The sequence below is a fragment of the Penaeus vannamei genome, chromosome 15 (assembly GCF_042767895.1).
Source record: "Penaeus vannamei isolate JL-2024 chromosome 15, ASM4276789v1, whole genome shotgun sequence".
NCBI classification, from domain to species: domain Eukaryota; kingdom Metazoa; phylum Arthropoda; class Malacostraca; order Decapoda; family Penaeidae; genus Penaeus; species Penaeus vannamei.
This window is the reverse complement of record NC_091563.1, coordinates 20,767,820-20,782,819: the sequence shown is the minus strand read 5'-3', so window position 1 is coordinate 20,782,819 and position 15,000 is coordinate 20,767,820. Positions and strand designations below refer to the sequence as shown.

Genomic DNA, 15,000 nt, shown 5'->3' with positions numbered 1-15,000 from the left:
GACTCGTCTTTCAATGCACTACATAGATCGTTTTAGGTTATTGTTGACAGCGTACAGTGTGTGTGTGTGACAAACTAACACGACATTTAATGTCGTGTTAGTTTGTTACACAACACACACACACACACACACACACACACACACACACACACACACACACACAATCCTTTAGCACTAAACCACTCGCTAAAACCACATCACGTGATTTAATTCATTTTACAATGTTTGAGAACATCTATTGCTTTTCATTCGAACTGCAGTGTCTGTTGGGCTGAGCAAAATTTTCCAATATCCCATATTAAGCAGAATAAATGTCAGAGGAAATACTAAATACACTTTTCCTTTTGGTTTTGGTATAATATATTCCACCCAACATACTGATTCAAGTACTATCCGAAATCAATCAATTTCTGTTCAAAGGTGGGATAAATCAAGATATATTAATCAAATTTACACAGAAAACTAGAATGTTCAACTGGACTGATGGTCAGTACCCAATGACCAAGAACTACCAAGAACTTCCAACGTATATGTGTATATAGCCAACGTATATCCTATTTGTGAAGGGGGTGGAAATTAGCGAGTTCTGCTAACAGTCCTCTCTGTTGTTTATTTATTTATTTATTTTTTATGTTATTTATATATTTTCACTTTGTTTATTTATTTAATTTTATTATTATTTTCTTTTTTTTTTGGGGGGGGAGGGGGGTACGGATTGATGTCAATAATTTCGTAGTCCATGGTTGATCCTGATCTAATATGGCGTATTTAGACAAATATGTAAATTCTCACTATAGGTTTCTCATTCAAAAATGTTCTGAAAATATTTAAAAATAATAACATTCACAAAATGCAGTGTAGTAAACAAAAGAACGTAAAAAAAAGTCAGTAATATTATATTTCCTTCAATATTTACACACACGTACACACGTACACACACACACACACACACACACACACACACACACACACACACACACACACACACACACACACACACACATATATATATATATATATATATATATATATATATATATATATATATATATATATATATACACATCGATATCGATATTGATTCGCTGCATGGGTGTTAATGGTAATGTTTGGACCCCACCGAAACGTCCCTTAACGTATTTTTATTTTAAAGTCATCAGTAAAGCAAAATTTAGTGTTTAATAATAGAATAAATTATAATAATCATCTATAAATGGTTTGTTTGTTTAAATAACAGTTCAATGGGGGGAACCATAAGCAGTTTTGTCTTCTGATTTTCATCAGAGTCGCTGCTTCGCCCCAAACGCAGGTATGTTCAGTGCTGGTATTAAAAATCATGTTTTACCTGGATACTGGCGGTTACAATGCTTGATAAGTTAATTAATACAATCATGGAATTCATGTGAACAGAATTATGATAATTCAGACGGAGTTGTTGCTTCGCCCCGGATCCAGAGAGAAAGCAAGGTGGATTAAAAGGGCCATTCCTTGATATCAAGCCACACACCATGACACCAGCCATGTTAGGACATTCTTTTGTGTGTGTGTGTGTGTGTGTGTGTGGATACAGCTTTGGAGTTAGTCGGACACAATTTCATTTGCGTCAATGAGTAGAATGAAAGTGAATCAGTTCTCCACGGTAATAGCAGAAAATATCAGGGAATGAGGGTCTGTGTGAATCCTGTCTAATGATTTGTTTTAATTATATTCATTGAAATTATAATTAATTTTTAATTAGTAGGTGAAGGGAGAGTGTAAATGTAGAGTTAAATGAGGAATGCAATTGAATTAGTGGAAGAGAATATTCCTTGTTTATTTTTAAGATATACCTTGTGATATGCCGCCTATTGTGGCCGAGAGATGTAATCAATAACCTCCAAAGCCAGAAGGTAGACTTCTCACTCTGTCCCAGCAACTGCCTTCCTTCTTCAGCAGACGTAGGTGTCTGCATTGCTTTCACTTGTGACGTTTCTGCGGTGGAAACAAACATTTTCCAAAGTCACCAGGTAACAGGACACTCTTGTCAGGAGGACAGGCAGAGAGATTTTCTCTGAGAAAGACGACAGTCAGACCCTGGGATTTCTTGGGGTTTCACTTCTATCTTCCATAATAAACCCACGAGCCAAGACCCCTTTCATTCACCTTCACTATGGCCACCCTCTCTCGTTCACATCTGATGCCAGCAGTGCTCCCAACCTCGACCTTCACATCTGGTGACAGCAGTCTGATGTTCTCATCTGGAGACAAGCAGTGGTCTTCCCTACACATCTGGTGGCAAGCTGAGGGAGAACCTCACAACGCCGATCAACGTTCCTGTTGCCAAGATACATTCCTGTCGACGTGCCTCCTTGCCTCCTTTAGCACTGAGCCATTGTTACAAACACCCTACATATGAGTTACCTTCTTTCTCAACGAATACAAACTACCAACTTTATATTACAAAATTTCTTTTTGTCAATCATAAATTTAACAACGAAGTCACACTGATACCAGACTCGAGTGACGCACAACCCTCATCAAACACCCCATTCCTTGTCCTAATCATTCCTTGATTATAATATTGTGTTATTTGTGTTTTTTTTTTCTATTTTTGAATTTGTTCTCGCATTCCATTGCAGGTCGTATAATTTATTTTCTCTCACCAAATGACTATGTGCTAATTCATTCAATTATTGCTATGTTTTATTATTATTGTATTTGGTGTCCTCGCACTGCACGGTTCGTATTTTTCAACTGTCCAAGTTCATTCAATTATTGATAAGTTCGGCTGTTCCTACCATATTATACATATTAACAGTTGTAATTTTTCATTCTTTCCCTGTATTTGACGTCTATTAGTCCTTACTTTGTTACTGTGAATTTAGACATGTTACTTTGAAAAATCACTTTTCCTCATACTTGCCGAGCTAACCATTGACTTATTCACACAAACATGTCGACTACTTCTAAGCTCTAAACCACCAACTTGACCGCTCTCCACAGAATTTACTCGAAGGTTATGAGCCATCCCTTAGACATAATTGACACGACTTCCTCTCAAATTTTGATATCTTGTCCTCAATACAATGCAGACACCATGTTTTATATAGGCCTACATAGTAATTATCACCGCAAGTTAATCATAAACCCAACTCATAGTTGTAAACAAAAGAATCTTGCGCCCACGCAGCACCGATAATCTACTACGAAGGAATCTTGCTCCCCACCGACCAAGAATCTACTCACATTTACACTCGCACAATACTTAAGAGATGCGTATGTTTAGAAGTTCAGGCCTAGCTGCCTCTGTGTCCGAAGCATAAACATGTCTATTAAGCCAAAGATATGGAATTCTTGTCCAATAGATGTTTTTCTCTACAGTATGATAGTACTCTATTGAACTCGCTAATCCAAACTAATTCTAAGTAATTAACACCATATGACATGTTACCTCTCGTATGACGTTCTTATCATGGTCTCATTCTTGTGGTATCTTAGTAAGGTGATTGATAAACTACTCTGGCACACGACCTTAGTAACTATTGGATCACCAAGAACCATCTGAATATGCCCAGGAGAGCCTGTATCCCTATGCGCCTATTGCTGTTTCGTTTATTCCATGGAAATGAGCCTTGTCCATGGCCGAATGATGTAAACAACTTCCAAGGGTGATGGGTATACTTCACACCTGTGTCCCCAGCAGCTGGCTTCCTCCTTCAGCGGACACAGGTGTCTGCACTGCTTTATCTTCTGACACTGCGGTGGAAACAAACGCCTTCCAGAGCCACCACATAAAATTACACATTTTGGTAGGAAGAGGTAGAGCAACAGAGAAAGACGAAAGACAGACCAAGACACAGGGTTTAACTTTCCACCGGCAAGTAGCGATATGGGGGTTTCACTTTGTATAGATATTATTATTATATACAGTGTACCATTTGGTTTATGTAACATTTTATTTGTAAGCCCTGCATCTTACTTTACTTTTATAGTTATGGTCCCTCGGACATTCCAGGCAGGCACCAACCCCCTCAGCCAATCAGAGAGCGAGACAGCTGAGCCCGAGGAGACTGCAGGTTGCATTTGCTTTGTCCTGCACCTGCCCGTTTGTACTTCTGATTTGTGTGGTATTTTGCACCAATAAAGGTCACTTGCAAATCTGAGTTTTCAAGAACCTACAGACAAAGGAACACAGAAGATGGCGCAGTGAGAAGTCTAAACTCTGCAAGTGAACCTGGAAGGCGCCGATTTGCTCCCCTCAGTGCCTAGCAACCGTCGTTCCCGCCTCCTAAATTTGAATTTTCGTCGCGGATCTTACAGTGTCCAACAGTTTATAGTTCAGTGATAAGTGATAGTGCAGTGTTAGTGCATATTGTGTGGGGAAGGTTTGCGGGAGTCTCAGCATCACCCCTAGTGCAACACCATTTTTTCTCGCCAACCCGGAGAGCGCTCGAAGCGCGTCTGACCCCTCCGAGTTCCGATCGGTGACTGACTGGACTTCTCGCCTCAACCGCCATCACCGAGCGCGGCCGTTCCAGCAACGCGCAAAACCTCCCCCGCCACACATGCACTTACCACGAACTGTAGAAGAATTCGTTCTTTTTTTTCGATATTCACGCCCAAGAACGAATCGTTGCACTATTTCAGGCACTAAAATTGCACTGTTTGTAAGATCAGCTCGTCAAAGACACCAAACTCGATATGGCTACGCCTCAGGAAGACCATTTTCAGGCCGGAAATGATGACTTGGGTGATGGTAGTGATGACAGCGGCGAGCCAAACGTCCTTGAGAGTGGTGAGGCCGATGTACCACCATCCCTCCCACCCCCTCTCACCCCTCACCCTTCCAGCCCCTCGCAGCACAGTCCAGGTAACCAAGAGCTGCAGTATTTGATCCACTACCTCCAAGTTACCCGCATTTCTGACGAGGAAAGACGACGACAAGACGAAGAAGCACGACGAGCAGAGCTACAAGAATACCGTCTTCAAATGGAGCAACAGCGACAGCTAAACGACGAACGTTTCATGCAGCTACTCAGCATGATAGCTCCCAAGCCCCTCCAGGTACAGCAAACCAGCCCAGAACAGCAAGCACCAGCTGCTCACCAGCTTTCGCCTGTTCCACCTGTTGCCACCACGTCAGGATCTCCACATGCTCCCATTACTGCTCCAGTCATGGGTAAACCTATGATACCCAGCCCTCCTCAGCTACAGTCCGACGTCACCTACCAACTGTTCCGTCAGTGGCGTCGCAAGTTCGAGGACTATTCTGTGCTAATGGGCCTCCACAGTCTACCCCCAGCCACACAACACATATACCTCCGCACATGTGTTTCGCTGGAAGTTCAACGGCTGCTGCATTACACTCTGGCAATACCTCCTGACTCATCCATGCCAGTAGTCCAAGTCCTCGACGCTTTACAGCAGTATTTCCGCAACTCGCAGAACGAAGCCCTACGACGCCGGGAACTCCTTTCCTGCAAGCAGACGCCTGGTGAGCCCTTCTCTGCCTTCTACGCCCGCATGAAGGACTTAGCTGACGAAAGTGAACTCTGCACAGGGGACCGCACTACCTGTGCTGCAACACAGCTTAAGATGATTCTTTTGATGGGCATGCGTGAAGAGGAACTCGTGCAGCGCCTTGTCTCCCTCGACAGCCAGGCATCATTAGATGACTTTGTCACCTGCTGCAGAACCTTTGAGTCCTCCAGGGCTGCTGCATCTGCTATCGTTGCTGCCCCTAGCCAACTCAACATCCTCTCTTCATACAAGAGGAACCAACGCCGCCAGAAGATGACAGCTATGACCAAGCACACGCCTCAACGCTATCAGTCTCCACCGTTGACCAAGGACTTGCCCGCCTCCTGTAGGTCTTGTACCCGTCAACATGCCGTGGGACATTGCCCAGCAAAAGATAGTACCTGCTCAAATTGTGGGTACAAGGGTCATTGGCACCGTACGCCCCGGTGCCCAGCAAAGGACTCTGAATGTACCACTTGCCACAAACAGGGTCACTTTGCCAAGTGCTGCAAGTCCACCAGGAAGACCTCTACCAACCAGACTCGTAGAGCACGTAGAGTGTCCACCGGCAGGACCCCTAAGCCAGTCAATGTCACCCTGTCCTATGGCTCAAAGTCCTCCCAACTGCTGATGCTACCTGACACTGGGGCTGATATCATGGTGATTGGCCCGAAGCACCTGGAATCCTTGGGAATCCCCAGATGCAATCTTTCACCCCCGCCTGCAACTGACGTCCTCACAGCAGATGGGTCGTCCATGACTCCAGCTTTGGGTTGTTTCGGGACCACCCTCCAGCTCGGTCAAGCGTCCTGCAAGGCCATTGTCCACGTTCACGAGGACATCCAGACACCTCTGCTCTCGTATGGCCACTGCGTGGACCTGGCCATCGTCTCAACAGATTTCCCAAAGCCCATCCTCTCTGTGACCCATGTCAACAGATGTGCACAGCAGATGCCTGCCTCGGCAATGTCGTCCCCCACTACTGCTCGGACCTACTTCCTACAACACTTCAGCGACGTCCTTGTGTCTAAGACTGACCTCCAGACTACGCCACTGAAGAAGATGTCTGGCCCACCAATGAGGATCCACCTTCAGCCAGGTGCGACACCCTTTGCCATACACACGCCTAGACCTATACCTTTCGCCTACCGGGACCAGGTCAAGGAGGAACTTGATTCCCTGGTGCAGCAAGGGATCATTTCGCCCGTCGGTGACAAGCCCTCCGAGTGGTGCCATCCGATGGTCCTGGTACCTAAGCCTGGCAATGGTGTACGCATCACAGTGGACCTCACACGCCTTAACTCCCAAGTGTCCAGGCCTACACACCCATCGCCCACACCCGCTGACGCTATCCGCACCATCACTCCATCTGCCAAGTTCTTTACTAAGGCAGATGCATTGCATGGATATTGGCAAATGGACCTTGCGGAGGAAGACCGTCACCTCACGACGTTCATAACACCTCATGGGCGCTACTACCACTGCAGAGGACCTATGGGATTTGCCGCTACTGGGGATGCCTACTGTCTTCGCGGAGACCTGGCTCTGCAAGGCATCACCAACTGCGTAAAGGTAGTGGATGATATCCTCCTCTTCGACAGTGACTTACCGACTCACCTCCGACGAGTTTTCCAGATGCTATCCAGGTGTCGCGCCCACAGCATAACCTTGAACAAGGACAAGTTCATGGTAGCCGCCACCAATGTCAGTTTTTGTGGATATAATATCTCTCCAGAGGGCATCGCTGCAGACCCTGAAAAGGTTGCAGCCATACGAGACTACCCTACACCCTCCAATATTACGGACCTCCGGTCGTTCATGGGTCTTGTGAATCAGCTGGCCGACTTCTCACCAGAGATTGCGGCCACTGCCCAGCCTCTCCGCCCTCTGATGTCACCAAAACGGTCCTTCACTTGGACCCCAGACCATGACCAGGCATTTGGGAAGATCAAGGCTGCCCTCCTATCACCCCCAGTCTTGGCTCCTTTCAACCCGAAACTGCCAGTGACTCTTCAAACTGACGCCTCTCGCCTCTATGGTCTGGGATACGCCCTATATCAGGAACATGGCCACAGCCAGCTCCGGCTCGTCCAGTGTGGCTCACGGTTTCTAACCGACGCTGAGTCACGCTACGCCACAATCGAGCTGGAGATGCTGGCTGCTTCATGGGCCATGGGAAAGTGCCGCCTGTACCTTGCCGGCCTCCAGCACTTTACCCTTCATACCGACCACAGGCCATTGATCCCAATCCTGAACCATTACACATTGGATGCCATAGAAAACCCCCGACTCCAGCGTTTGAGAGTGAGGATGGCTCCGTATGTGTTCACCGCTGTGTGGCGCGCCGGCAAGACCTTGTGCGTCCCTGACGCCCTCTCTCGGGCACCTGTCAGCCACCCCACATTCGACGACGAAGAAGAGTGTACCATGACAGCTGCACACGTCCGGTCCCTTGTTTCTACGAATGCTACCTCAACAGACGGCCAGGCCACAGCTCCTATCCTCGACGACGACAGGACTCTACAGGAGCTTCGCGCCGTCGCATCACAGGACCAAGATTACCGCCGCCTCCTGGAGTACGTCACCACAGGATTTCCCTCCAACCGCTACAGCCTACATGCTTCCATCCTCCCGTACTGGAAATTACGGGACAGCCTGTACGCAGATGGAGAGCTTGTGCTACATGGTCCCCGCATCGTTGTTCCTGCTACACTCCGCCGTCGCACCTTGACCCACCTCCACGATAGTCACAGGAGTCGAAGCCATCCGTCGTCGCGCCAGGCAGACTGTCTACTGGTCTGGTATCAACTCTGACATAAAGAGTACAGTCGAAGCGTGTGACTCCTGCCAACGTCTCCAGCCCAGCCAACAGCAGGAACCCTACCTATGCGATGACCAGCCATCACGCCCCTTTGAGTCTGTGTCCGCTGACCTTTTTCAAGTAGCTGGGAAGTCTTTCCTGGTCATTGCAGACAGACTCTCAGGGTGGCCCATGGTTACTCCCTGTGGTCAGGACACAGCCCCAACTAAGGTCATGCGCATGTTTTGCCGGTACTTCCGAGAAGTCGGTGTACCTGTCCGCCTCAGGACCGATGGAGGGCCCCCATTCACCAGTGAGGAATTCAGGAGGTTTACTGAACGCTGGGGTGTCCACCACCTTGTGACGTCCCCACACTATCCACAGTCTAATGGCCACGCCGAAGCTGCGGTCAAGTCCGTGAAGTACTTGATCCTCAAGACGGCGCCTGACGGCAACATCGACTGTGAGGCGTTCGACCGGGGCCTGCTAGAGCTCCGGAACACCCCAACCCCTGCTGGCCGCTCTCCTGCCCAGATTTTGTATGGCCATCCTCTTCGGACTTGTGTCCCTGCCCACCCCCAGTCCTTCTCAGCAGAGTGGCAGACCAAGTTTGACGACTGGGACCGCCGCGCCGCTGCCCAAGCCGACCAAGTGACTAGCCTCTATGATAGCCATGCCCGTCCTCTTCCAAGGCTATCCGTAGGCCAGCGTGTCCGCATTCAGAATCACAAATCCCTCCGATGGGATAAAGTCGGTGTAGTCATGGGCTGTGGTAGGTCCCGACAGTATGAAGGGCGACTACCCAGTGGACGCGTATGGTGGCGTAACCGCAGACATCTCCGCCCAGTGCCAGTGCTCAAGTGTGAACCCTCATTCTTGTCCCCTGTGTCCCCTTGCCAAGACCAGGAAACAGGGTCGTTACATGTTCCTCCCGTTACCCCACGTCGCTCACCCAGACTCGTAGCAAAGAGTCCCGTATCCGCTCGAGATACCACTACGAGCGTAAAGGGAGGGGGAGGTGTATAGATATTATTATTATATACAGTGTACCATTTGGTTTTTGTAACATTTTATTTGTAAGCCCTGCATCTTACTTTACTTTTATAGTTATGGTCCCTCGGACATTCCAGGCAGGCACCAAACCCCTCAGCCAATCAGAGAGCGAGACAGCTGAGCCCGAGGAGACTGCAGGTTGCATTTGCTTTGTCCTGCACCTGCCCGTTTGTACTTCTGATTTGTGTGGTATTTTGCACCAATAAAGGTCACTTGCAAATCTGAGTTTTCAAGAACCTACAGACAAAGGAACACAGAAGACACTTCTACCTTCTAAATGAACCCCTTTCATTCACCTACACTAATGCCAACTTCTCTTGTACACATCTGATGGCAGCATCGCTATGGGAAGTATTCTTAACCCGGTTTTTGTATACAAAGAAATGTTTGAATCTGAATTCCTTCTGTCAATCCTCCTGTTAGACACGATTTGGTTTCATTATGTTGATATCTTTTCTATGTGGCAAATAAACAGCTCAGATTTCGTTGTTTTTTGAATAGCTAAAGAACCTGTTATACTATTAATTTTAAGTGGTTAATGGTTAATGGTTAAGATAAATGTGCTAGACATCTAAGGTCATATAGCACTATAGGAAGGTATAGTAAAAGGGGATTTCAGGTGATAGTTGCTATGTGTCAACTATCTAGAGTAGTGTTGAAAGGTTGAAGATGAGGGAAAAGGTTAGTTAGATCAAGTGAAGGATATTTATGCGTCTGAGGAAAGAGAACAGGTTGTCAAGGCAGAAGCTGTGGGATTCTGTAAGGATGTCTGATATGTTGGGAGGTCGGTGAGGGAAGGATAGGTGTGGAAAAGCAGAGGTACGTGCTGTATTAAAGCGTGGACAGGACAATAAAATGTATGGAACTGAAAGAGGGACGTTACATAGAGGACATAGGGGCGGGTCTGAGCGCGACATTAGATAGGCGTGTGTTAGGCGAGTGTGGCCAATACATAAGCGTGCGAGGGCCGTCTCCCAACGTCTATTTTTGGGAAATGGAGTTGACCAAGAGGAGATTGATGGTTTTACGGTATGTAATTTATTGTTGTGGAGTCTTGACCAAAAAGATTGCCATCGGGTATGCAAGGTTTTAAAGTGGGGGTAGTAATCCGTAGCTGGAATATGTGAGAAGCGTAGTTGAGGTGATGTGGACATTGCGGCATAGTGTGCAAGAGTATCTGCCTGTTCATTGCCAGGGATTCCAACATGGCTGGGTACCCAGTAAAATCTGACAGATTTATGACGTGTGGATAGATAGAACAACCAGTTCTGGAGCTTACAGACAAGGTGATTGGTCGAGTGCATAGACTTTATGAGGGTTAAAGAGTTACGGGAGTCAGTAAAAATAGTAAAAGAGGTAGAGGAGGATGAGTATATGCGTCTTAAGGCAAAAAGGAGTGAATATAGTTCTGTAGTAAGGACACTAGATTCAGGAGGGAGGGTGTATTTGAAAGTGCAATTTGGGAATGTTACTGCGAATCCAGCTCCTGAGATGGATTTGGAACCGTCAATGTAAACATGAATGCTGGAGGAATGAATGGAGACATGGTCAAGGAAATGGGTGAGAAGGATAGAGGGGGGAATATCTGATTTTGGTGGGTCAGGGAAAACTGAGGAGCAAATACAGGGGTTAGGTATAAGTCATGGAGGAATGGAATGGACAGATAGTGGGAGAGGTCCGAGGTGAGGAAAGGGGGAATGGGAGAGGAGGGTATCACTGCATATGGGGAGAGGAATTGGTAAACGTGGAGAAGAGATAAAGGTATGAAGCAAGGATTGTGGAATAATTAGTTTGGTAAGGGAAAATTGGTGAAATCGAGCATAGCATCGGAGAGAGAGGTCTTGACGTCGAGAGGGACGGCATGCCTGATTCAGTATATAGGTTCTCAACTGGAGAGAAGCGGAAGGCGCCTAGGGCTAAGTGGAGACTGCTGCGGTGGATTGTATCAAGGTGAGATTGCCATCGGGTATGCAAGGTTTTAAAGTGGGGGTAGTAATCCTAGCTGGAATATGTGAGCAGCGTAGTTGAGGTGATGTGGACATTGCGGCATAGTGTGCAAGAGTATCTGCCTGTTCATTGCCAGGGATTCCAACATGGCTGGGTACCCAGCAAAATCTGACAGATTTGTGACGTGTGGATAGATAGAACAACCAGTTCTGGAGCTTACAGACAAGGTGATTGGTCGAGTGGATAGACTTTATGAGGGTTAAAGAGTTACAGGAGTCAGTAAAAATAGTAAAAGAGGTAGAGGAGGATGAGTATATGCGTCTTAAGGCAAAAAGGAGTGAATATAGTTCTGTAGTAAGGACACTAGATTCAGGAGGGAAAACTGAGGAGCAAATACAGGGGTTAGGTATAAGTCATGGAGGAATGGAATGGACAGATAGTGGGAGAGGTCCGAGGTGAGGAAAGGGGGAATGGGAGAGGAGGGTATCAATGCATATGGGGAGAGGAGTTGGTAAACGTGGAGAAGAGGTAAAGGTATGAAGCAAGGATTGTGGAATAGTTAGTTTGGTAAGGGAAAATTGGTGAAATCGAGCATAGCATCGGAGAGAGAGAAGGTCTCTACGTCGAGAGGGACGGCATGCCTGATTCAGTATATAGGTTCTCAACTGGAGAGAAGCGGAAGGCGCCTAGGGCTAAGTGGAGACTGCTGCGGTGGATTGTATCAAGGTGAGCAAGAAGAGAGGTTGAGGCAGAGGAGTAGATATGGCATCCATAATCTAGAGTGGAGAGAAACAAGGTAACATGAAGATGGAGGAGAGTTTTGCGATCTGAGCCCCAGGAGATGTGTGAAAGAGTTTGTAAGATTCAGAGGCGGCGTTGAGCTTTTTCTTTGTTGTACAAGATATGGTCTCGCCAGGACAATTTGGAATCAAATATAACTCCTAGGAATTTGCCAGAAGAACGGTATTCGAGTGGAGCATTTTATAGGAAGAGTGGGGGTTTGGGGACTGTACGTGAGCAAGAGAAAAGGATGGGGAAAGATTTGGAGGTAGAGAAGCGAAAGCCATGGTTGGTGGCCCAAGAAGTTACTGATGTTATTTCAGACTAGGAATTGACAGAGATCTGGTATAGATGTGCCAGATGCATAGATGGTTAAGTCATCAACATATAGTGATGCTCGGGCTCCTGGTGGTAGGACTGAGAGTATGTCATTTACAGCAAGAAGGAATAAGGTGGTACTAAGCACACTTCCTTGTGGGACACCTTCGAATTGAGGAAAGGATTATTACGTGGAAGAGGCAATTTTGACCTGGAAAGTACGTTTAGATAGGAAGGATTTAATGAAAACGCCCATGTTTGCACGTAAACCTAAGGAGGACAATTGTTGGAGGATATGGTATCGCCATGTGGTATCATATGCTTTTTCTAGATCAAAGAATATGGCTAATACGGATTCATGGCGTGCAAATGTCGATGTAATGTATGTCTCGAAATGGGCAAGTGGGTCTGTTGTACTCCGGGCACGTCGGAAACCAAACTGGGAAGGGGAAAGGAGATTATGAGATTCAAGGTACCACATTAAACGGAAGTTAACCATTTGTTCTAGTAGTTTGCACAAGCAGCTAGTTACAGCTATGGGGCGGTAATCTTAGGGTAGGGTACCTGATTTATTGGGTTTTAAGAACGGTAGGATAAGAGCAACTCGCCAATGAGGAAAATTTCCTGACGTCCATATGTGGTTGAAAATAGTTAAAAGGAAGGATAGAGAGGAAGATGGACGGTGTCGGAGCATACTATAGTGAATACCATCAGGGCCTTCATGAGTGTTGCGTCACGACTGTAATGCAGCATTGAGTTCAGAAGAAGAAAAGAGCATTATAGGACTAGGGGAAGGAGCTAGGGGGTGTAATGGAGGGATATTAGGAGGTAGTGAATCTGGAGAAGGGCATTGTTGTGACATGAGTGATTCTCGTGTATATCCGGGAGGGAGAGCAAAGGATAGAGGGGATGGAGGGAGGGAGAATGTGCCTATAGTTGGGACTGAAGGGGGTGGGTTGTGTTTGGAGGGAGTAGATGTGGGGGAGTATTAGTGGTAGGAGGATGGATATCAGAAGGATGGATAGTTGGAGTTGAAGGTGATGTGTTGTCTTGGGAGGGATTAGAAGGAAGGGGTTTAGGGGTGCTGTGAGTAAGAGGGGGATGGATATCAGGAGGATGGGTATTGGGAGGATGGATATTGGTGGTGGACGGAATTGAGGGGGTTAGGTTGTGTTGAGAAGGAGTAGGAGGAAGAGGTGTACGAGGGGGATGGATATCAGGAGGATGGGTATTGGGAGGATGGATATCAGTGGTGGACGGGATTGAGGGGGTTAGGTTGGGTTGAGAGGGAGCAGGAGGAAGGGGTGTAGGGGGAATATTAGTAGGAGGGGTATGAATATCGGCAATCACTTCAAGTGTGGAAGGAGCATGAGTTATGGCATCTTGTGTCTTAAGCTTATAACTTTGGATGTCATCCATTGTTTCTACAGTGGCATTGGTTGGAGAGATTGGTGAGAAGGTAATTGTTTCTGCAGTGGAGTTGGTTGGGGGGGTTTCTGGGATAAAGGTTTTCTTATGAGGGGGGGAAGAGGAGACTGGTGTCTCAGGAATAAAGGTAAAGGTAGGTGGAGGTGATTGTGCTGTAGGGGAAGAAGGGTTAGAACGTTTCGTCTGAGGGTAGTGCGGGGAGGGAGAGGGGATGGTGTTGGGGCTGTAGTTGAGATAGGAGCTGTGGTTGAGATTGGGGTGTCTGGCTTTACAGTGGTAAAGGCATTGGTCTGAGGGGGGTAGAATGTAGTAGTGGTTGGGGCTGTAGTTGAGATTGGAGCTGTGGTTGAGATTGGGGTGTCTGGGTTTAGAGTGGCAAAGGAATTGGTCTGAGGGAGGTAGAATGTAGAATTGGAAATGGGGACTTCTTGGGGTGGAGGAGGAGGGGCTGAGCGAATGATGTTACTAGAGTATGGAGTATGAGAGAAACCTTGTCGACGTGCTTCCTGTCTGGCTTCACGTAAAGTGAGGCCATTTTTGTATCTGAGAGTTGCTACCTCAGATTCAAACTTGCAAGTGGGACAGCCTCTATAAAATGCATTATGAGAGCTGCCACAGTTAGCACATGTTCGTGTTTGTACTGAGCAGTTTGATCGATTATGACCAGGTTAGGCACATATGGAGCATCGGTCTGTGGAACGGCAATGTTTGGCAGGATGTCCAAAGCGCCAACAGTTTTGACATTGACGGGGAGGGGGTTGATAGGTCGAACAGGGAGGGATTGTCTACCGATGTAGATACGTAAGGGAAGGTCATGTGTACGGATGGTAATTTTGGCAATGTTGGTCGGATTCTTTCGTTGACCTTTAGGAGGAATGGTGTAGCAATATACTGATTTCACATCTTGGTCTTTGAGGCATCCTAATAAGTCTTCTCCACAGTCTGACCAATCTTTGGTATAAACTGGGCAGTTTGCTGGGGAGAGAGACAGTTCCGGTACAGGTATTAAGGGTTGGATGAGGTTTTGCAGGAATGGGGTTGCCAGAATGATCAGTTAAATCTGATAGTGCTATAGATTCAGTTTCTGATCTGACTGTTACAAGATGGGAGCGATCGCGTCTGGTATAGAAAGGGACTCTACCTACTTGTTTTTGTAGGTATTGATGAAAGAGAAG

General features: G+C 46.8%; 1 protein-coding gene across 1 annotated transcript; it reads left to right on the top strand.

The window, feature by feature from the left end:
• The first annotated feature begins 4,680 nt into the window (after window positions 1-4,680).
• LOC113824341 (uncharacterized) lies at window positions 4,681-9,629 on the top strand. Its single transcript, XM_070130185.1, has 3 exons — window positions 4,681-8,295; window positions 8,360-9,301; window positions 9,561-9,629. The coding sequence occupies exons 1-3, from the start codon at window positions 4,681-4,683 to the stop codon at window positions 9,627-9,629; spliced, it is 4,626 nt and encodes a 1,541-aa protein (XP_069986286.1).
• The last annotated feature ends 5,371 nt before the right edge of the window (window positions 9,630-15,000 follow it).